The following is a 24699-nucleotide window of genomic DNA, read 5'->3' as shown; positions in this document are numbered from 1 at the left end:
ACACCACTAACCCCCACCCTCCATTACATTGTACACAACAAAAGTAAAACAACATGGCTTCAAGATACTAGGAAATCTATGTTCCCAGCATTGTAGCCATAGCTATGCCAAACATTTATATCAACACTATGGCTGAACTGATGCTAATTTCACAGATGTTAATTACCATTACACAGCTGTGACTTTATACAAATGATGATATCTCAAATAGCTTCAATCCTTTTTCCACCACTACAGTGTTCTCTAAATGGTTAAGAGTAATTTTTCATTTGTCATTGTTGCTTTGATTTAGATTCAAGAATTAGAAATCAAATACTTACCATAAAGCCGCTCTTCTTTCTTTCCAAAAAGAGTAAAACAGCCTATAAGACAATGGTTGAAATATGTAAAAGCTTCTCTTTTTCCCACTTATCTTCATTCTAACAATTGCTCCTCTTTAAACCTATTGCTTATGAATCTTTTCTTGGGACTAAAATAAAGATGCAATTTATTTCCAAGACCATGGGGACAACTCCTCTTGGCTAAGATACGTGCAATCCATCATGTTTTTCAAGAGGTCTGCAATGAATGCAACTCAGCATCAGCCAAAAAAGAGAAGCCACCTTTGTGATGTCATTGTGACAAACCATACATTCTTATGCGGCAGTAGATAAGTTTAACTTACACAGTCACACCTTCCAGTTATTAAAATATTTGTACTTTAAGGACATTATTCTAATGGCAATTATTAAATTTCAGTGGAAAACACTTTTAAAGATCCTTCAAGAAAACTGGTCGTGTTTTCACTTTATCCAGATGTAGAGAGGATAAGAAGCATATAAGACTTCCAGTTAAAATCACTGCTGGTAAATATATCACTTTTCATGAGGTTGTATAATTATCTCTGTGGTCCATTTAATTTCATATATAGGAAGGAGAAAGAAGTATTCAACAACCATGGTATGCCATGATGAAATATAGATTAAAATATGCTCCACTACACAAAATAACAGAACCATAAGGTTCTGAACATTTTATCTTAGATAAAAATGTTACTAAGGAAATATTCTGCCTGAGAAGATAAGATAGCTTAACACAGCAGGTTTGCAAATACAATATTGTGTAGTCATGGTGCATTCTATACTGTCCTTTAGCATTTTCTGGAAGCCTGTTCTATTTCTGGTTAAACAGATGAGTTAAGTGATTTGGGTGGCATAATAAATAAAATTTGTGTGCTTTGCCAGGATAAAACCACAGTCCTGAATTAATATCCTGCACTACAGTCCCAACATGCTTTGACAAGGATGCTATTTAATGGCTCAATAAATACTTATTGACTAAATACAAACGTGACAAAAATGTTTGTCCTTCAACTCGATTGCTTTAGGACCAAACACTCAAGGATTTTGGGGGAAAAAAAATGGCACCCACCCAGGAACATTGCAACACTCTTCAAACCATGCTTGTTTTCATTTTGCAATATCCCTAAACTTGCAAAATAGGCTTCCCTAGTGGCTCAGATGGTAAAGAATTCGCCTGCAAAGCTGGAGACCTGGGTTCAATCCCTAGGTTGGAAAGGTCCCCTGGAGGAGGGCATGGCAACCCTACTTCAGTATTCTTGCCTGGAGAATCCCCATGGACAAAGGAGACTGGCAGGCTACAGTCCACGGGGTCGCAAAGAGTTGGACACGACTGAGCGACTAAGCACACACACAAATTTGCAAAAGGGAAGAATAGAAATATACTGTTGGATAAACCCCTAAGTTGTTTTGTTCAACAGAAGATTAAAAAAGAAAAAAAAAGAATATATATTAATTTCATTAGATGTGCTCCATGTCCAAGTAAGTGACCAGCTTGGTGACTAACAAAAATGGTATCAGATGGTCTTCTTAAGGAATTTTGGCCAACTGGTAGGGCTCCTGTCTCCTATTCAGAGAAATCACCCACAAATAACTAACATGGTCCTTTCTTTGCTCCAGCTCTAGGAAGAAACCGTTACTTCCAAGGGTTAGGCAGCATATTGTAGATTAGGTCATATTTAAGTTATCCTCATTAAAAAAAACACAAAAACTTAAAGACTTGGTTACCTATTTTTCTCTGAGAAATTTCCCTTCAATCATCTTTATTATGGAAAGACCATAATTGGTAAAAGTCAGCAAATGATGCAACCTTAGAAAATTCAATATAGTATAGAATCTTTCTTAAAAGCTAAACTTTGATTAGCCTATTCCTAGATAAAAAGATATTGGAGAAATCACCTTTCCAATATAAACTTCTTACCCCACCACATATGGGGCCAACAAGTCACAGTAACCATAGAAGTATTCCTTCTAACACCATTTTTATCTAATCAACTATATTTTAATTTTTATGGGGGCAACCTTAAGAAGTCTTTCTTTTAAATGTCATTTAAAATTTACTTTGCAGTATCATTTTAAAATTAAAAACGCATATTTTATTAATAAAGTGAGATATATTTTTATGATTATTTTTTATTCATCAACAGTTCTGGGATCAAGTAAATCTGTCACTAAAGATTATTTAATATATCACTACTATTATTCAGTCACCAGAAGGTTGAGTTTAGGAACAGGGCTGCTTTTTCTTATTCTCCAGAAATTTAGCACATGTATATGTACATACAGTATGTACAATATGTATGTACAGTACATACAGTACATACATATTGTGCTCTAAATAAAGGATACTCTAGGACTTGGTCCTTGGCATCTCCTCTTAACTATATTCTCATCCTAAGTAACCCCATCCAGTCCAAAGGCTTTACTCTATAATAGTCATATGCCAATAACTCTCAGATTTCTATCTCTGTATTTGACTTTTCTCCCAAAACTTTCCTTGTACATCTAAATCTTTGACATTTACTTAGGATATCTAATGGGGCTTCCCAGGTGGCACAGCAGTAAAGAATCTGTCTGCCAATGCAGGAGATGCAAGAGACATGGGTTCAATTCCTGGGTCAGGATGATCGCCTGGAGAAGAAATGGCAACCCACTCTGGTATTCTTTCCTGGGAAACCCCATGGACAGAAATGGGCTACAGTCCATGGGGTTTCAAAGAGTTGGACACAACTGAGCGACTGAGCACACACACACACTGGAATCTAATAGGTATCTTTGCTCTGCTGCTGCTGCTGCTGTTGCTGCTGCTAAGTCGCTTCAGTCGTGTCCAACTCTGTGCGACCCCATAGACAGCAGCCCACCAGGTTTCCCGTCCCTGGGATTCTCCAGGCAAGAATACTGGAGTGGGTTGCTATTTCCTTCTCCAACGCATGAGAGTGAAAAGTGAAAGTGAAGTCACTTGGTCGTGTCCGACTCTAGCGACCCCATGGACTGCAGCCTACCAGGCTCCTCCATCCATGGGATTACTCTTCATCTGGCTTATGCCAAAAAAAAAAAAAAAAAGTGTCTCTTGCAATTGCAAGATACAAATATGCCACGTGTCCCTATCTCAGCCCATGGCCTTACAAACCTAGGGGCTCTTGAACCCTCTCCATCAGCCTCCAACTGAAAATGTCAACACTGTCATCCTACCTTCAAGACATATCCCAAATCTGTCCCATTCTCTCCATTTCCATGACTGTCACTCCCACTCGTGCCACTGTTTCTCTCTCACCTAGACCACTCCAGTAGTAACTTATTCAAGTCCTGTCTCTCCTCTGTTTAAAATCCTTTGCTTATTGCTCAGTCATGTCCAACTCTTTTGACCCCATGGACTGTAGCCTGCCAGGTTCCCCTGTCCATGGAATTCTCCAGACAAGAATACTGGAGTGGGTTGCTATTCCCTTCTCTAGGGGATCTTCCCAACTCAGGGATTTAACCCAGCTCTCCCACATTGCAGGCAGATTCTTTACCCTCTGAGCCATCAGGGAAGCTTGCTTATCACACGCAGAACCGAATCCAACCTCCTTGCCCTGGCAACAAAGCCCAACTTGATCTTATAGCTTGGCTCTACCCATACCTCTGACATGATCTCCTACCACCTACTTGTACCACCTTTTTTCTTATGCTCCAGGAAAACTGGCCTTTTTTTCCCCCTGTCCCTGTATAATAACAAGCTCATTCCAACTTCACTTAAGCAAAACTTCTGTTAAGGACTTAGACTATGATCTTGCATCAGTACTAGACACAGACTTTTGTGAGTTATCATATGGTAGTTAACACAGGTCAGTGACTCTGAACCTGGACTGTGCACTGGAACCATCTGCAGAGCTTTAAAAAATACTGATCCCTGGACCCTAAGTGAACTGAATCGGAGTCTCCGTGAGGCACTGAAACATTCGTGTTTCTGAAAGGCTCCAGGTCACCCTGTGGGTAGCTAAGGCTGAGAAGAACCCTGGCACAGGTAATGTGCTCTCTTTCTCTGATTTTCATTGTATATTTGCCTGACTCAGATTTTTTTTTCTTGTTTCCCTTTTCAAGAGATGTTTAAAAAGTAAAAACCCAACAGAGTAGGATGGGGTGTTCTTTACAGTAAAGTGAGAATAAAAAGGAAAAACACATATAAAACAAATGAAAAGGATCAGCTAGTATCATCGTGATCCTATACTTCTTGCTATCATGGAACCCCTTTAGATTTTAATAAGGAACATTTTTATGGCCCGTGTTCTATTCTTGATCCCACTCTGCATTAAAGACCCAATCTCATGTTTACATCACATCACAGGATGCTGCTGTTGACTTTGAGGATGAATAAACCTGTTTTAACATGACAAGAACTCACTGAAATTTGGTGGAATTAGCATTTCTAACAAAACTCAAACTTTTCAGTGCTTTAGGTTAGTTTTATTTTGAGCAGCAATATAACGTCCTGTGTCTAAGAGAAATGATTTAGAATGAGACAATGAAAGAGATCAAAAGACTTCGACATCAATTAGTTTACAACCTACCTAAATATTGTTATGTGAGTATAAAGGAATCAAATATATGGATTACATCTCCATCAAAACAGTTAGGTTTCAATAAAGGAGCAGAAAGCTTCAGAAAACTCATTTGGATTTTTTTCAGACCTTAGCTTTTGAGAAGTAGTTCAAGCTGCTTGCATGAGTACTTGGTCGCTTTAGTTGTGTCCAACTCTCTGTGACCCTATGGACTGCAGGCCACCAGGCTCCTCTGTCCATGAGATTCTCTAGGCAAGAACACTGGGGTGGTTGCCATGCCCTCCTCCTGGGGACCTTCTTGACCCAGGGATTGAACCCGGGGCCTTCTCTGTCTTTTGCATCACAGGCGTATTCTTTACTGCTGAGCCACTGAGGAAGCTGCTTACAAAGACCAAAAGCTAAAGGGTGTGCTTCTGTCTAGAGAATTTAATGATGCTATAAAGGTCAAGAACTGTCATCAGTGGTGGCTGATTAGGGAACTGGAGAGGCCAAAGAACCTGTCACTCATCCACCTTGAAGAAACATGCATTGAGGCTTTATGACATTTCTTTCTTGTGGCCTTTGGCTTCTTGCAGCAGTAATAATGGGCTGAGCACACACATAAGGGCCCCAACAAGGCAGATATATGGCTGTTTGTTTGTTTCAACTCTCTATGAGCCCATACACTGCCCAGCCCAATAGGATGACTGGGGGGCAAGCACTTGGTGCATAGGGTTCTCCTCGTCACTGTAGAGGGAAAGAGTAATTTTTCCAATTAATTTACTTATTCTTTTTAAAACTAATTGCAAATGACAGAGAGACTTGGCAAAAGGAATTGAGGTCCATGTGTCTCCGTAAGGCCCATGGAGAGGCAGTGTGGTATAACACAAAGTGGGCACAGGTGACCTTTGACTTCTGACAACTTGAATCAGAACACTTGTTTGAACACTAACTAACTTTGTCATCTCAGGAATAAACAACAATTACCACCATTATTACAATGATCAATATTGAGATGACAGGTGAGAAAAACTCTCATTGACCCTTATGAGGATTAGAGTCTTAGGTAATTAAGAAGTACATGTTGGCAAAAACACCACAATCTGATGAAAATCTGGCAGCTACTCCAGAACTGCAAAGCCCAAGCAGAGCTCCCAGTATCAGTTCTTCTTTACCAATAATGCCTTTGTATAATTTTGTAATGAAGTGAACATATTTGAACATCATTCAAAACCTTATCCTTCTATCAGCTTCATTATTTGTATCATTGTGACGAGCATTAGGAGACTCTTTCCACACAGAAATCGACAGGCTTCAGTATGTTTAAACAGTTCTACTACTTCTTATCTTTTTGTCACATTGACAAGGCAGAACTTTCATGAAGAGAAAAGTGAGTTAGAATAAGGATTTCTTGCCTCAGGATGTTAAAAAGCAAAAGAGAGCATCAGATACCTTCAGAATGCTCCAGACAAAAAATACAAGTTTGTTATAAAGCACTTTGAATACTGTTCTATTGACTAAGTGTAATAGGAAGAAAATTTTAGATGGGACTTCCCTGGTGGTCCAGTGGCTAAGATTCCATGCTCCCAATGCAGGGGGCCAGGGTCTGATCCCTGGTCAGGAAACTAGATTCCACATACCTGCCACAACTAAGACCTGGCACAGCTAAATAAGCAAGTAAATACTGAAAGAAGAAAAAGAAGAAAATTTTAGGGAAATTAAAGAAGTACCAGCACAGTAGGAAAAAAAAAAAGCCAATAGCCCCATCACATCCCTTGAGGGGGCAGATTCTCTCTGGGGTACACTCATATAGTTGGTTATTATGACACTGTGAAGTAAACCATATAAAGAAGGCTTTTACAAATGAAAAACACTTTCACCTAGAATTGATGCCAACATTAATAACGTAAGTATTTCAGTGCCTCATAGCCAAAGTTCCATATTTTAGCTACCTTTGCAAGAAAACCCAAGAAAATCAATTTGCATCTAAAAGCTCCTTCATGGAGTTGGCTTGGTTTTGTGGCAGGCATCCCAGCTCGCTTAGAGAAGCAGAGGTTGAAGTCTCTTCACAGGGGATTGTTTGGTCCCAGTTGAATAACCTGCTGGCATCTGCTGTTAGCAGAGTGGTAAGCAGATTATGGGTGAGCAGATATTAATATTCTGATTAAACATTTTAAAACCTCACACCACTATTTAAAAAAAATAATTACACTACTCTGGGAAAACTCTTACACTTAACCATTCTGAAGCCACTTTTAGTCTTAATGTCTATATTTCATTATCTTAAAAATCTCTACCTATTGCTTACTTTCCAGAATCAAAACTTTTTCTCTCCACTGCCCTAACTAAACTGCAGTGTCTAAAATCAGTGTGAATATATGACTTCCCTGGAAAATCGCAATGGTTTTCAGACTTTACATTATGCTCTCTTCCTTCCCAGATCTTTTTAAACAGACAAGGCTGCAGTCATCCTTGGCCTCAGCTTCTATAAAAACCCAGTACAGCCTTGGCAGCCCTCCTGGAAAGACTTCTTGTTTCCTGAGGATCCATTGATTTAACAAACTTAACAAACTTAATAACAGAAGCTATGAAGGAGACATTTGCAGTAAGCATTCTGCAGTAATGAGCAACAAAATTTACTAGACCACAATAATTTCTCTAACACCATCCATCATGTAGATTATACAATTTAGCATGATAACCAGGAAAGTTATTAATTGTTATTAATTGAGGTCTGCAGTGAACATACAGGTCTTAAAAATCAACAGTAAAACTAGTGAGTTACCACAACTTATTTCTGGGTTCAGACTGCAAAGTCTGTTTATTTCTTGGGTGCTTACTAAATGGGGCCACTGTATTGGAGAGAAACTATGGGATGACCAGTCTATGCTGACACTACTGAATGTTGGAACCATCTATGATCCCCACTTCTAATTTGACCAGTTAGGTTGATAAAGATCCAGCTCAAGGAGACACAGACTTTGGGCATCTACTCGAGAATGCTGTCAGACTGATGGAGATATGTGGCTGCATGGGAGAAAGGGCAAAACATCTTGCAAAGGACTTCTATAGCTCTTCGAGAGAAACAAGGGGGAGGAGCCCAGAGGAGGTTAACTCTTCCATCCCACCCTTGGCAGCCCTGCCCTTTGTCCAGGCGTCACCCCTTTTTCTTCTCCTGACTTCTCTTCCACCCCTGTGGTCACTGGCCCACTCAGGAGATGCTGCTGGAGACAGAGTAGGCCAGAAGATCCAGAGACTCCACTAACAGTCAGCTCAGGGGGCCCTTCCATCCACATGCCCTCAATTCCAGAAATATCTTCCAGCTGCTAACACTTGGGGAAAGCAGTCCTAAATCCTACACTGCCTGGGGAGGGTGCTGTGGAGTAGGGTTTTCTTCCCTTATTGTGGCAGGTATGATGTGGTGACTGACCAGACCTAATGCTCCAGCATGGACTCTGAGAAGGCTCAGACCACTTCCTACATCCCTGGCCCTACAAGGTGGTAGCTCCAAGGAGCATGCCCAGAAGAAAGACCACAGCCAGGAAGCTGGAGAAAGAGCTAAGGAGGAGACTGGCCTTCTGACCGAAGCAAGGATTCTTAATGACCTCTTGGCTCGGAATAATCACCTCTTCTCTTCCTCTGATTCATGAGCAATGGATTCCAAAAGGGAGGCCCCTCTTTCGCAGCCCCAAAGTAAGGAGAACCTGATCCACAGCTGGACAGAGGTGGTGGGCAGCTATCAGCCAGCACCAACCACTGTCCATCTGTCTTTCCCCAAATCCTCTACCCCGTAAACATCTGTCTCCCAGAGCCTTGGGTATGCTCCCTGGCCTTGTCTGACTCCTCCTCCCACACAGGCAGTAGACGCGTCCCTCGTGGAAAAGGCGAAGCTGGGAGAGGAACCACTCTCCCGGAGGGCCGCTTGGGCTGGGCACTCATTCATTCACTGGGCTAGGGCGGGTGGATAGCGGCGGAGCCGGGGCCAGCCCAGGAAAAGCGGCCACTTAAGAAAGACTCCCCAGGTAACCCCCACGCCGGCTTCACGCCGGGAGCGCAGCGCCCTGCCAGACTGTCAGCGCGCGCGGGGCGGAGCCCACACCCACCACCAAGTCCAGCGCGCGCAAAGACTGAGCGCGGTGAGCCTGGGCGCTCCGACCCGGTCCAGCGAGGGGCTCGGAAAACCTGTGTCGGAGCCCAGAGCTGCGGCGGGACGGTGGGCCGGGGCGGGCGACGCGGGCCGCACCTCCTCCTGCCCCCGCGCAGTCCCGAGTCTTGGGGCCACCGACCTGCCAGCCGTCTCTCCCGGACGTTTTTCCACAGCCGATCCCAGGCTCTGGCAGTGGAGTCCCGCAACTGCTCACTGATTGACCGCCTGAGCTGCGTTTGGAGAGGTTTCCGCTTGCCGGTCATTTTAGATCCGTCCTCATAACGACCAGCGGGGCTTGCCACCGCCACTCCCGCGTGGCCCGCAGCTCAGACTCCCAGCGACTCGGATCGCCAGACGCGGGACTCACGCTGGGGTCCCGGGACCAGCCGCGGGCGCGACATGGGACCTCCGCCTTCCCGCGCAGCGGCCGGGATGCGTCTCCACTGCGCGCGCTACGCAAGGGCACCTCTGCGCTCCGTCCACTCCTCTACTCTGTTCCCACTTTCCCTATCCTCCCTCCCCTCGGCTCGGCGCTCCTCAGCTCCCGTCCCCTCCCGTCCTTCCCTCCCCCTTCTCTCCGGGACGGTCTGGCGCCCCACTCCTTCCCCCAGCGAGCTTTTTCTTCCTCCCTCCCTCCCCTAAATCTGACAGCATGGTTCGGATGGGCCCCCAGTTACGGAGTTTCCACCCCTCTTTTCACTCAGAGACCAGGGGCTGAACCATATTCTTCCCATTTCTCGATACTTTGCATTTTTCACTCACAGAAACCGCCACCATTACAACCATTACAAAAATTTTACACTAAGCCACAGCTGGTGCCGAAAAAGCTCATCATGGTTTTCCTGAATTCAAGTCACTTGAAATGGGCTCCTCAGTTTGGCCTTTATGGAGTTAGATACTGGTGCTCTAACAGAAGTCTTTTCTGGTTTCATGAATGAAATGATCTTCAGGCTGCAATCTACAATCAAACTAAAATTACTTATTCATTGCATAGTCATTGAGTGTGAGGAAACTAATCTGTAAATATTAAAGTCAAATCATGAGAAGCCTACATAAAATAAACTTGCATATTCTGGTAAAGCATTAAAATATGTATACAGTTAGAAAAGTAGGTATTATGAGGAAGTGAAATGTGAAAATAAAAGCGTTTTAGCCAATAACATGAAGTAGGCTTATAATTTGAAATCAACCCTGATTCTTGCAGGGACAAGGCAGGAAATATACCGAATCTTTTAAGAAATACCTGAGGAGGTGGTGTCCAAGTCATTTCTCTGGGCTCTAAAGCCTGCCTCAAAAGGTGAAGACAAGCCTCAGGGTGTCCTCCTCTTCTCAAAGCTTTGCTTTTAAAGGGCTTGGAGGACCTTTATAGAATGTAATTAAGACATCTGATGTACTCAACGATGTGAGATGTGATGAATGTCATACATCTCAAGTTTGGCTAGAGAAACTAAACTATTTCAAAACAGAATTTCTGAATTATTTAAACAGTAAAATTGCTTGAAAATCAATTTACAAAAAATACAAAATTGCCTTTGTATCGGATGCTAAATAAGAACAAGAATTTAGTCAGCTGTTTTGTTTTTTTTTTTAATTCAGATGCTCCATGTGAAATCTGAAAATTAAACTATCCAATCCTCTCTCTATTATATAAATTGCTATTGACTTAAGGAGTAGAAATTAGCGGCTTCCTAAAGTTTCCATCTGCAATTCTATACTTTTAGTAAATATTCCCTCCACTAATTTATACTGTTGGTAGAAAATGGGGGGGGGAAATGATGTTTAAAACCATTTTTATTGTCTTATATTCTCTTATTTTAAATATTCAACAATGTTCTCGACTGAAATACTTTGGAATGAGCTAGAAGGTAGTGGCTGAGCTGAGCTTTTCTGTGCCATCCTGGTAAACCTTTGAAATGATCAGCTATGAAGCAATAAGTCATGGATCAGAAACAGACTTGAAACTATGGCGGCCAGTTGTAAACTAATTCACATTGCTTTCTGGACTCATGCCAAATACCCTTTTGATTACATCCTCTGTTTTGTTTGCATGTAGTAGTAAGGAAATGCTCAGCAAGAAGCAAGATTTGTGTTATCTTAAAGTGACTGCTGTACAGTATAATGACAAAACGTTTCACAATTATGTTCCCAGGGAAGCGGCGTATTTAACTTTTAAAAAAGGATCTCTAATTGAATCAAACAGAGGCAGTCGTTGTTACATTATATGCACTGGAATAGAACAATACAAGGAGCATTCCAGCCATTTCACTGATCATTTAGCTCTAAAGATCCTGGGCCCTTACTTATTGATACTTTCTACTTTAATACATATTTTATATTCAGATGTCATCGATTAGGGGTTTTCTTTTCAGTGACTAATTTGAAGATAAATTCTGGCCTTGCAGATTTGTTTAGTTCTGTCTGTTGAAGGGGCCATGAATTCAGGACTGTGCAACAGAAGCCAAATGAAAGACTAGAGGGATATTCCCAGAACAGAACAGGTGCTACACAGCACAACAAAGTTCCCTGACTGCCCAGCTGCTGACCCTGCTGGAGGGAAGCTTACCACTGTGCAGATGCAGCAGCCACAAATGCAAGCTTTCTGAACTCAGTGGGGCTACTTGGAGACCTTTATACAGGTCCTTGTCTGTGGGGTCACACGGAGTCGGACACGACTGAAGCAACCTAGCAGCAGCAGCAGTATCCACTCCCATTTTCCAGGAGTCCTACTCCAAAGCTGAACCTTAAAGATTACCCTGCCTCCTGGGGTCTTCACCTTGAGCAGATGACAATACCACCTACTTCGAAGAAAAGAAATCAAGCAAATCCTTATTCCTGTTGTTGTTGTTGTTCAGTCGCTAAGTTGTGTCCAACTCTTTGTTACCCCTTGGACTGCAGCACACCAGGCTCTCCTGTTCTTCATCATCTTCTGGAGCTTGCTCAAACTCATGTCCATTGAGTTGGTGATGCCATCCAACCATTTCATCCTCTGTTGTCCCCTTCGCCTCCTGCCTTCAACCTTTCCCAGCATCAGGGTCTTTTCCAATGAGTCAGTTCTTCACATCAGGTGGCCAAAATATTGGAGCTTCAGCTTCAGCATCAATCCTTCCAATGAATGTTCAGGACTCATTTCCTTTAGGATTGACTGGTTGGATCTCCTTGAAATCCAAGGGACTCTCAAGGGTCTTCTCCTGCACCACAGTTTGAATTCTTTGGCACTCTGCCTTCTTTATGGTCCAACTCTCATATTTATACATCTGCATGGAAAAACCATAGCTTTGACTAATATGGACCTTTGTTGGCAAAGTGATTAAAAAGTCTCTGCTTTTTAATACACTGTCTAGGCGTGTCATAGCTTTCCTTCCAAGGAGCAAGTGTCTTTTCATTTCAAGGCCACAGTCACTATCCACAGTGATTCTGGAGCCCAAGAAATAAACTCTTACTGCTGCTACTTTTTCCCCTTTTGTTTGCCATGAAGTGATGGGGGCAGATGCATGATCTTAGTTTTTTGAATGTTGAATTTTAAGCCAGCTTTTTCACTCTCCTCTTTCACCCTCATCAAGAGGCTCTTATGTCATCTGAATATCTGAGGTTATTCATATTTCTCCCGGGAATTTTTGATTCCAGTTTGTGATTCATCCAACCTGGCATTTCGCATGATATACTCTGCATGTAAATTAAATAAGCAGGGTGACAATATATGGCCTTGTCGTACTCCTTTCCCAATTTTGAACCAGTCTTTTTCCACATCCAATTCTAACTGGCTTCTTGACCCATGCACGGGTTTCTCAGGAGATGGGTAAGGTGGTCTGGTACTCTCATCCCTTTCAGAATTTTCCACAGTTTGTTTTGATCTAGAAAAATACAGAAAGTCAAAGATTTCAATGCAGTCAATGAAGCAGAAGTAGCTGTTTTTCTGGAACTCCTTTACTTTGTCCATGATCCAGTGAATTTGGCAATTTGCTCTCTGGTTCCTCTGCATCTTTGAAATCCAACTTGTACATCTGGAAGTTCTTGGTTCACGTTCTGTTGAAGCCTAGCAATTTGATCTCTGGTTCCTCTGGACATCTTTCTGTTTGTTTGTTTACAGGCAGACCTTGAGCAATGTTAGATCTGTCTGATTCAGCAGTGTGTCCTCAGCATCTAGATCACCCCTTGACAGTTGTGCTCAGTAAAAACTTAGAGAATAAATGAGTGATTTTTCTCTGATACTATATATCATTTACTTTGCTAATGGATATTCCTGAAAATTTACCTCTAAACCTACGCTTCTGACTCTATGTCCTATGTTAGCAAAGTAACAAGAGACAAGAGAGAATCTTGAAGACATTCTGAACCTTTTCTCTGTCTCTCCATCCCCATAGTTACGTTCAGGTTTTCTTCTCCCCCCGCCCTCCACCCCTGCTGAATTTCAGCATAATGAGCTTCACATTAGAAAGCTACTGCTTTCACTCGGTTCTATGTCTTTATACATTTCTTCTGCTTGAACACCTTTCTTCTGATTTTTTTCTTCACTCAACCTTTAAGAGTCAACTCAGATGTCACCTCGTCCTGGAAGCCTTCCATGAATCCTGGTGGGTGAATGTTCCTCCTCTCCTGTGTTCCTCCAGCACCTTGGGCCCATCTCCAGAGAAGCACACATCACAGAGCACCGTAGGGGGGCAACTGTCCACTTTCCTCACAGCCTCCCCACTAGTCCTGAGTTTCTACAGTGGAGCTGATACTTTTATTTCTGAATCTCTTGCACCTTTTCTAGTGAACAGCACATAAAGGCTCATTTACTGACTAAATGAATTTAACATTATAGTTTTGGATGACTGGTTATTACTAGAGTCTGTTCCTTAGTATAAATACAAGTCTTAATTATGCTTGTGGCATCATTATCACTCTATTTACATAAAGTTTATTAATTTTAAGCAATTAATGTTGTTGAAATTAGTGTGTTGAAATTAGTCCTGAATATTCATTGGAAGGACTGATACTGAAGCTGAATTCCTGAAAAAGAAAATCAGCCCTGAATATTCATTGGAAGGACTGATGCTGAAGCTGAAACTCCAATACTTTGGCTACCTGATGGGAAGAACTGACTCCTTGGAAAAGACCCTGATGCTGGGAAAGATTGAAGGCAGGAGGCAAAGGGGACAACAGAGGATAAAATGGTTGGATGCCATTACCAACTCGATGGACATGAGTCTGAGCAAGCTCCAGGAGTTGGTGATGGACAGGGAATCCTAGTGTGCTACAGTCATGGGGCCATAAAGAATTGGACATGACTGAGCGACTGAACTGAACTGAATACGTATTGATGGTTATAGATTTTTAAACATAGAAAAGTATAAATAGAAACATTAAAAATATCTTTAATATTACCAGAAAGAGTTATAAATTTTCCTTTTCAGTTTTCTCTTTAGAACACATAAAAATTAGAATAACTTTTATATCAAATTTTGAAAATTTTCTCATTTAGCATTATATTGGGAGCATTTTCCCAATTTATTGTTGTCTTTTGAAATATAGACTTAAATGAATATATAGAATTTTGTTGGATAGACATAGCATAATTTATTTTTAAACTTTCATCATTTTGGACACTTTATTTCAAATTTCTGAAATTACAGACAATACTGTCAACAACTTTGGCAAATGGGGAAAAATTTTTTTTTCTTTCTCTTCTTCATGCTGTATGATCAAGGCCTGTCACCACTGTCACCCCCAACCATAGGTAATAAGCAGGTACTGCCACCTATCCTCCTATACATATGAAGCCAGTATCTCTGAATTCTCTTAAATTCTTATCTTTTCCACTTCTTCTCCCATGTTCAACTCATCTGTGCCATCACCCTTATGCCTAAGAATGGAGAAGGGCAGTCTACTGTTTACTTCAGTATTTTGTTGTCAGAGCCTTTGTCCCAAGCCAGCAATCCTTTGCCAGGAGCCTATGGTCACAATCCATTATCTCCTGTTTCTCAGCTTTTCTGTAAGAAACTGCCTGGGTTGCTATGACCCACTGCTGCCCGCCCCACACGCCCCAAACCCCCGCATAACAGAAGGGTGAAGAGCTTACGGGCCTCTCCCCCTGCACATTCCCTCCCCAGGAGAGATGAGATATAGCAACTGTTCCTTCCATGCTCCCTTCAGGCTACGTTTGAAATGAAATCTCGTATTATCTATTTGTTCATGAAAAAAAACCCAAAAACTGTTTCCAAAAGATCTAGAGAAGCTGGCGTTCATTTTGGGTCCTGAGCTCACAGTCACCAATCTGTGCTTGTCCCATTAATTAATTAAAACTTCACTGAACTATTGTGGAAGCAATATTTAGTGTTAGCTGTAAGCTCCAATCAATATCTTTGGCTGTGCTTAATATCTTCGTGATGTAGACTAGTAAATGCCTGAAATTTTCACCGTGTCTCTAGCTGAGTCTTGTTCTTGTTGTCCACTGTGACTGTCTCACCGTGTCACCACTCTCCTCAAGGCCCAGGCACACTTAAATTTTGTTTTTTCTTTTGCTTTATTGTGATAAAATATACCTGCTGCTGCTACTGCTGCTAAGTCGCTTCAGTCGTGTCCGACTCTGTGCGACCCCAGAGACAGCAGCCCACCAGGCTCCCCCATCCCTGGGATTCTCCAGGCAAGAACACTGGAGTGGGTTGCCATTTCCTTCTCCAATGCATGAAAGTGAAAAGTGAAAGTGAAGTCGCTCAGTCGTTCCCAACTCTTAGCGACCCCATGGACTGCAGCCTACCAGGCTCCTCTGTCCATGGATTTTCCAGGCAAGAGTACTGGAGTGGGGTGCCATTGCCTTCTCCGAAAATATACCTAATATATAATATATATCATTTAATTCTTCATAAGTATACAACTGAGTGGTATTAAATGCATTTACAGTGTTGTATGAGCATTACTACTGTCTATCTAATACTTTATTTCATCTCCAGTAAAAACCCTGTACTCTCCTTTGCCCTCTCTGTCTTCACCCCCTGGTAACTTTTATTCTCCTTTCCGTCTCTATGAATTTGCCTCTTCTAGGTACCTCACATAAGCCATGAACACTTTCTTCCTTCCCACCTTCCTGTAAACACTCTTCTGATGCTTCACAGAGAAAATAGAGAAACTGGCAGCTCCTTGAATGCACACACTCTCTGGCCTCAGGGCCTTTACACTACTTCCTCTGCCTTGACACACTGAGCTCCACAGAGTAACAATTTCATGCCCCCATTAGGTTGTGATCCCCTTGAAAGTAGGAGGTAAGCTTTTAATATCTGTGTCAGTTCAGTTCAGTCACTCAGTCGTGTCTGACTTTTTGCAACCCCATGAACCACAATATGCCAGGCCTCCCTGTCCTTCACCAACTCCCAGAGTCCACCCAAACCCATGGCCATCGAGTCGGTGATGCCATCCAACAATCTCATCCTCTGTCATCCCCTTCTCCTCCTGCCCTCAATCTTTACCAGCATCAGGGTCTTTTCAAATGAGTCCGCTCTTCCCATCAGGCAGCCAAAGTATTGGAGCTTCAGCTTCAATATCAGTCCTTCCAATGAACACCCAGGACTGATCTCCTTCAGGATGGACTGGTTGGATCTCCTTGCAGTCCAAGGGACTCTCAAGTGTCTTCTCCAACACCACAGTCCAAAAGCATCAATTCTTCAGTGCTCAGCTTTCTTCACGTCCAACTCTCACATCCATACACGACCACTGGAAAAATCATAGCCTTGACTAGACAGACCTTTGTTGGCAAAGTAATGTCTCTGCTTTTCAATATGCTATCTAGATTGGTCATAACTTTTCTTCCAAGGAGTAAGCATCTTTTAATTTCATGGCTGAAATCACCATCTGCAGTGATTTTGGAGCCCAGAAAAACAAAGTCAGCCACTGTTTCCCCATCTATTTTCCATGAAGTGATGGGACCAGATGCCATGATCTTCGTTTTCTGAATGTTGAGCTTTAAGCCAACTTTTTCATTCTCCTCTTTCACTTTCATCAAGAGGCTCTTTAGTTCTTCTTCACTTTCTGCCATAAGGGTGGTGTCATCTGCATATCTGAGGTTATTGATATTTCTCCTGGCAATCTTGATTCCAGCTTGTGCTTCCTCCAGCCCAGCACTTCTCATGATGTACTCTGCATATAACTTAAATAAGCAGGTGACAATATACAGCCTTGATGTACTCCTTTTCCTATTTGGAACCAGTCTGTTGTTCCATGTCCAGTTCTAACTGTTGCTTCCTAACCTGCATACAGGTTTCTCAAGAGGCAGATCAGGTGATCTGGTATGTCCATTTCTTTCAGAATTTTCCACAGTTTCTTGTGATCCATACAGTCAAAGGCTTTGGCATAGTCAATAAAGCAGAAATAGATGTTCTTCTGGAATTCTCTTGCTTTTTCCATGATCCAGCAGATGTTGGCAATTTGATCTCTGGTTCTTCTGCCTTTTCTAAAACCAGCTTGAACATCTGGAAGTTCATGGTTCACATATTACTGAAGCCTGGCTTGTAGAATTTTAAGCATTACTTTAATAGCATGTAAGATGCGTGCAATTGTGCAGTAGTTTGAACATTCTTTGGCACTGCCTGTCTTTGGAATTGGAATGAAAACTGACCTTTTCCAGTCCTGTGGCCACTGCTGAGTTTTCCAAATTTGCTGGCATATTGAGTGCAGCACTTGCACAGCATCGTCTTTCAGGATTTGAAATAGCTCAACTAGAATTCCATCACCTCCACTATCTTTGTTCGTAGTGATATTTCCTAAGGCCCACTTTACTTCACATTCCAGGATGTCTGGCTCTAGGTGAGTGATCACACCATCGTGATTATCTGGGTCGTGAAGATCTTTTATGTACAGTTCTTCTGTGTATTCTTGCCACCTCTTTTTAATATCTTCTGCTTCTGTTAGGTCCATACCATTTCTGTCCTTTATCGAGCCCATCTTTGCATGAAATGTTCCCTTGTTACCTCTAATTTTCTTGAGGAGATCCCTAGTCTTCCCCATTCTATTGTTTTGCTCCACTTCCTTGCATTGATTGCTGAGGAAGGCCCTCCTATCTCTCCTTGCTATTCTTTGGAACTCTGCATTCAAATGGGAATATCTTTCCTTTTCTCCTTTGCTTTTCACTTCCCTTCCTTCACAGCTACTTGTAAGGCCTTGTCAGACAGCCATTTTGCTTTTTTGCATTTCTTTTTCTTGGGGATGATCTTGATCCCTGTCTCCTGTACAGTGTCACGGACCTCCATCCATAGTTCATCAGGCACTCTGTCTATCAGATCTAGTCCCTTAAATCTATTTCTCACTTCCACTGTATAGCCATAAGGGAATCCCCAGTGGAATATAGTGCCAATACATGGTAAGTGTTCAATATATATTTATTGAATGAATACAATTTGGAGATTGGGGTTTTAAAGTGGCCGGGGAAACTAGGTGTGCCTGTGTGTTTGTTATCCATTGAAATGTTGAAATATTTAGCATTAATCCATAAAAAAGATAGAAATTGATAAATATGCACACACAGGTCCAAGTCACAACTGATAAAAGAACCAAGAATGACAGGACATTTAACATTACTATAGGTAGTTGTTATTAACCATTTAGAACATTTTATCAAGTTGGTTAATTACTTAGGATTTTTTTCCTCCCAAACTTGAATTTTACAGTTGAGAAGACTAATTTTGTCATAATTTAATGTCCTCTTTCCACCCAAACTAGGGTTGGAGTCTAAAGTTTTCAGAGTTAAAATTTAATTGCAGTCATCCATATCACAAATATACAGTAGAAATGAACTGGATTATCCTTAATAGGTAGGAGTGTTCTGTGAAGTTAACATGCAAGGTAAACATGTGACTCTCTGAAGAGGACTACAGTATTGGGAAAAAAAAGAAAAACCATATCCTATCTGGGGAAAAAGATAATATTTTGATTGATAAAGTATACGCTATGCTAAGTCACTTCAGTCGTGTCCGACTCTGTGTGACCCCATAGACGGTAGCCTACCAGGCTCCCCCGTCCCTGGGATTCTCCAGGCAAGAACACTGGAGTGGGTTGCCATTTCCTTCTCCAATGCATGAAAGTGAAAAGTGAAAGTGAAGTCGTTCAGTCGTGTCCGACTCTTAGCGACCCCATGGACTGTAGCCTACCAGGCTCCTCCGTCCATGGGATTTTCCAGGCAAGAGTACTGGAGTGGGGTGCCATTGCCTTCTCCGTGATAAAGCATACATGGTTTTAAAGAAGAATAGGATAATGATTAAGAAAAAGAAAGAAGCTATAGAGTATGGATAAGATCTGAAGGACAGAAGTTAAAGGACAGAAACCAGAGGAACAAAAAGGGACTCCAGTAAAACACATCAAAGTGTTGGGCAGAAAGAGAAGCTGCTGGAATTATATTTGGAGAGAAGCAACTGCAAGAGGTAAAAACCCTGGAATAAGAACCAGTTGGGCACCTTCCACGTAAGCGTGAAGTGTCACAAAACAAACTGATTTAGGTTCAACTGAGCCTCAAGCAGGAAGGAACTGAGTTCCCTGGAGAGTGAAGAGGGGGATTCCTAGGAATAGAAGAGGGTCTGGGTGTTGTTGCAAACAAAAATCCATAGCCTCAGAGGATTCTAATAGAGAAATCTAGAGGTTAATGGGATTTGAGAAACAGAGGTGCTGGAAAGGATTGTTCAGAGGCTTCAAACTGGGCAAGGGACACTGAACGATATAAACCCACACTCTTGATGCCCACCAACCATATACAGCTGGCGTCTGGCATTTCACTCCATTGTGACATTGTGAAACTGTGCATTAGAACAGTTCCTCATGCTGGACGACAGCACTTAGGGCTGGAGATGGGAGTCCTACCAAGGAAGTGAAGGTAGGGTGACAAGGTTGGAGACTCCCCTGGGTTTGCTTTCGGTGCAGCCAAAAGTAAACCCAGGATTTTCTAGCAGATGAAACATCACATATTTCATCAAGGGGTTTTGTAGATAAATCATGGGAGAGCTGAATACAAAATGCAATCCCTCAACTTTCAATATCTTGAAGAATAAATTGTGTTCTCTGGAACCCTTGCACATGAAGTATAATTCACTGAAGGTCAAATGTCTTACCAGGAAAGCTCTGTTTTCTCTCTACTCATATTTTTCTTGGTATAACTAGTAAACATAATAATTTTCACTTGAGACATTAATTATCCCTGTTCACAAATCTTGTTACTTTCTCTTTAATGACTTTATGTTATTTTAGCCACTTTCATGTTCTTAAATAACACCTTCATTTAAGATATTAACGGTATACCATACAATTCACCTATCGATTATTTTAAGCAAATGTTTTCTTAATACTATTGGTTGGAGATGTGCATCATAGGGTTCTATGGCTTTTATCCCTGTGTATAGCATCATAGACACAAAATAGTGTAAATTCATTTAGTAAGCAAGTGTACATATACTTTATATGCATATGTGCATCATGCGTGTGTACTCAGTTGTGGTCGACTCTTTGTGACCCCATGACCTGTGACCCAAGAGGCTCCTCTGTCCATGGGATGTTCTAGGCAAGAATAGTGGAGTGGGTTGCCATTTCCTCCTCCAGGGGGATCTTCCTGACCCAGGGATTGAATCTGCATCTCTTGAGTCTCCCTTGGCTATGATTTTATTAAAAATACTTGTGAATAATATTTCCTAATATTACATCATAGTTATCTTAAAAAAAGACAGGATAAAGGATAGAACCCTGACACAGATACTGGAGAGATTTAATAAATACTTCTAAGACTGATAAATATGTTTGTTTTCAGATTTACAGATTTACAAGATACAATGAATTCTTAGGGCAGAGTTATCTCCAAAACTTTACTTCATTCTTCCAAAAAAGATTTCTTAGAAATAAATATTTTAATGTCTGTGATCCTAACCTTAGTTCTGTTATTATTTCTGTAAGGTCATAAAAACCTAGCAGGGCACCTGCTTTTTATTTTAGGTTTCTATTTTCTCCTTTAAATTTCCTAAGCACCTGCCTAAACCACCTAACCAAGCTTCCCTTCCTTCACCACCATTCATTCTTGCCATATGACGCTGTTAGGTTTTCCCTTAGTTCACTTAGCTTTTCAAACACCTGCAGTTCAACAACAAGGATAGTATTGTCTGGCTTTTTCATTTAGCAATGAGTTGATTTACCTGTCAAGATAAACTTCACTGTACATATTACTGGCTCTCTGGATTAATGCCTTATAAAACAGCACATTTGCACTGTTCTATGCCCTTCCTAAGCATTAAACACTGATTTCATTTGATAGGCCGAATACTATATCAACATTTAGTGAAAGGAGCTTATTGCTGGGGGTTCAAAGATGAACTGTTATGAAAGTGAACCTTTTGTATTCAAGCTAAATGTTTATTTGTTATAAGGGACCTTCAGCAGTTAGGACAGGAGTTATCCATGTCCTGTAAAAGAATATTGTATAGGTATATAGTAGTCCAAGTTTACTTTAAAAATACATTAAAATAAATATACAGCTAAATGATTAATGACAACATTAACCGCATGAACACTCATCATCCTCTGCCACTATGTAGATAAATATATCAAGAAAAAGGGAAATGTAGAATTTTCATCACATCAGAGACGCACTATATCATTGTCCAAATGACTTAATTTTTTACAAAATGAATGTTAGACATAAAAAAATAATGTTTCCAGATCCTCTTTTAATTTATGTCTAATAAAGCAGATATATGGGTAATAATACCGAGCTGAGTTTTGAAACCTGAAGACAGTTCTCTGCCTTAAACAGTTAATCAACGCCACATACAAACTGGCTTCAGTTAAATTCAGTCTAAGATAGCTGTGATCTGGTTAACAAATAAACAAACAAACAAAAAAGTTACAATTATTTCTTCCCAGTGGTGAATAACACCTAAAAAATAAAAAGGACAAAAATGTTTTAAACTAGTAAAAGCAATAATAAATCTTGCTTACAATATTAAAAACTATTCTTTATGTCTTAATATCCATTTGGTTAAATCTTGAGTGTTGTATCCTTAAATTTACTAATTTAACCTGTTGTAGTTCTGCTTTCTTCTTGGTGGGAAGAATATACCATGGTGAAATGGCAGCTAGGCATGTATCTAATATGCTTTTACCTTATTGTGCTATGGAAGCCAATTCACAATGATTTGGTGAAAGACTCAATTGGAACTCACAGGATTTTTTTCCTTGCCAATATTAAACATTTTAGTGAAATGTGGTAAGTATTTCAAATTGAACTATATTTAAGAAGGTTTGTTGTGCTATGTGAATTTCAGAATTTAGTAATTTCTCACACTGTGGGTAGTTCCTAATGAATGCATATCAACAAAGATCTGTTATTTTCAGATATATAACCATTTGGGAAAAGTGCCCAAAGGGCCCAGTAGCTGTAAGAACTCTCCTCCCACTTCTGATAACAGGGCTTGTGATTTCCTTCCCCTTCCTCCTTCCATCACTGCTGTTTGGTATTGCTTATGTCCCCAGTCTCTCCCTGAACTTCAAATACTTCTTATTTTAGGGGAGTAAACCCTATGAGTAATCCCTTTCCCTACTTCCTCAAGGCACCCCTCCGCCAGCTCTTCTTCCCCATGTGTCCTGGGTTAAGCAACATCTAACCAGTTTCCATCTCACATCCTGGCCTAGCTTCTGTAATACAGAAAGACTCCTTCGATTAAGTGGTATTTGTAAAAAATGTAGACAAATCTAATGGCCTCTTTGTATTCAAATACTATAATTAGTCACTCAACAAGTCATTCAGTCACTCAACAAGTACTCATTGAGTACATCCTGAATAACAGACCTCGGAGGGGTCCATGGTGCAACTGTCCGTCCCTATTACAGGCTTTGAAAATGAGGAGAAATAATGAGAGTTTAGGAGGGAACAATTTATTCCTGTTTCCTGCTTACTATTAATTAGCAGGAAAACAATAACAAAAATCTTTGTAAGCTTCAAGTTTAGTAAACATTTTATTGTGTGTGCTTAGTCACTCAGTTGTATCCTACTCTTTGAGACCCCATGGACTGTAGCCAGCCAGGTTCCTCTGTCCAAGGGAATTCTCCAGGCAATAATACTGGAGTGGGTTGCCGTGCCCTCCTCCAGGGGATCTTCCCAACCCAGGGGTCGAATCCAGGCCTCCCACATTGCAGGCAGATTCTTTACTGTCTGAGTCACTAGAGGGCTAAAGATTTTATTAGCCCTCTAGTATGTTCTGGACTATGTGCTTGGCTCTGGAAAAAGCAATATTAAGTGCAAAAGACCCTGTGCTATGGAGGGTCTTAAATAAGGGTGTGGATTAGGAGAGCTCTGAGAATGAGAATGAGTTTATGTCTTGGACAGAAATGAGGTGCTGGCTGTGGACCTGAAGGCAGTCGATTAAGACCAGAGCCAGAAGAGGCATAGTGAGGAGTGAGCTCAACATTCAGAGTGTTTTCGAGGGGTTTCAGTAGGCAGGAGTTTCTAGGTTCCAATCAAGGGACCTCCTGGGAAACCCCCCCGCCCCCCCACCAGTATTCATTGCTAGAGATCCCATCACAGTCTGCCCCTTCCCATCATCACAAACATCCCCTATTGGAATCTCTGACCAAGACCTTGGAACCACCAGGGGCAGGCTTGGGAAGTGAGTGAGGCTGCCAGATTTAGAAAATAAAAGTGCCAGGTGTCCAGTTAAGTTTGAATTTCAGATAAACAGCAAGTAATTTTTTATTAGAAGTATATCCCATGCATTATCTGTATTTGTATTGGTCTGTATTTTATCTGGCAACACTAGAAATGAGATAATATTCTTGTCTCTGTTGCCCCATCAGGGTGACCCAGACACAAATTCAGAAATACTTTCTCCCACTTGCGATTCTCAGCTTCTCAAAGCATTGAGGCATTTAGCAGGAGTCTTTGTGGTTGTCTTTCTGTGCTGTAACAGATGAAATCCTACACATATACAATGCCCACTCCAAAAAGACTTGTATGTTAATAAAAAACCTTTTCTAATGGATACTTATTTATCTGTCCTCAGCAAAGTTAATGATCTGGAAATAACTCTAGTGGTTCAAGGCAAAAAAATAAAAAATCAACTTGAGACCATCTTTACTGAGTACATATTTGTCTTCTGATCAACTACCACTTGTTTGAAGCTTGTAAACAAAGAAGTATTTAAAAGTTTACTTTCTCTTTGTTTAAAGAATTGTGTCTATGTTCATTGACATAGACATACATAATATATTAGGTGAAGTTTATCTTAAAGGCAGTTGGGAGAAAAATCTCCCTTGTTTTGGGAACCACTTATCATTAATGGAATAAAGAGTCACTAGGCTTGGTAAATATTAACCAATATATTTGATAATATAAAACAATATTTTATAATAAGAATCAAATATAATATAAATAACATATTAATAATATATAAAATATAAACATGTGTGCTCAGTTGCTCAGTCGTGTCTGACTCTTTGTGACCCCGTGGACTGTAGCCTGGCAGGCTTCTCAGCCTGGTATTTTCCAGGCAGGAACACTGAAGTGGCGTGCCATTTCCTACTCCAGGAGATCTTCCCAACCCAGGGATTGAACTAGTAAATATTTAATAATTCAAGAGATAGCAATAGATTCATAATCTTTTAATTTTTCTAGAAGCTTGTGATTTTTATATTCTAAAGATAAACGATCATGACCTCAGCTTACTAGAAATGGATATAAGTTACAGGATAAAGTGCATAA

The 24699-nt window shown here is 41.0% G+C and overlaps 1 protein-coding gene across 6 annotated transcripts in view; it reads right to left on the bottom strand.

Annotated features, from left to right (window-relative positions):
- Window positions 1–24699, bottom strand: part of STARD13 (StAR related lipid transfer domain containing 13) — a 493326-nt gene that overhangs the window by 218505 nt on the left and 250122 nt on the right. For 4 of the 6 annotated variants that reach the window (XM_024999929.2, XM_024999933.2, XM_059892086.1 and 1 more), the window contains one exon: window positions 321–362. In XM_024999929.2, coding sequence (XP_024855697.1) covers window positions 321–362 — 42 coding nt within the window. Of the gene's footprint in view, window positions 1–320; window positions 363–9141; window positions 9542–24699 lie in introns of those variants that run through there. The other 2 variants (XM_010810729.4, XM_005213668.5) reach the window with 2 other exon arrangements.

The sequence above is a fragment of the Bos taurus genome, chromosome 12 (genome assembly GCF_002263795.3).
Source record: "Bos taurus isolate L1 Dominette 01449 registration number 42190680 breed Hereford chromosome 12, ARS-UCD2.0, whole genome shotgun sequence".
NCBI classification, from domain to species: domain Eukaryota; kingdom Metazoa; phylum Chordata; class Mammalia; order Artiodactyla; family Bovidae; genus Bos; species Bos taurus.
This window is presented reverse-complemented; position numbering and strand designations above follow the sequence as displayed.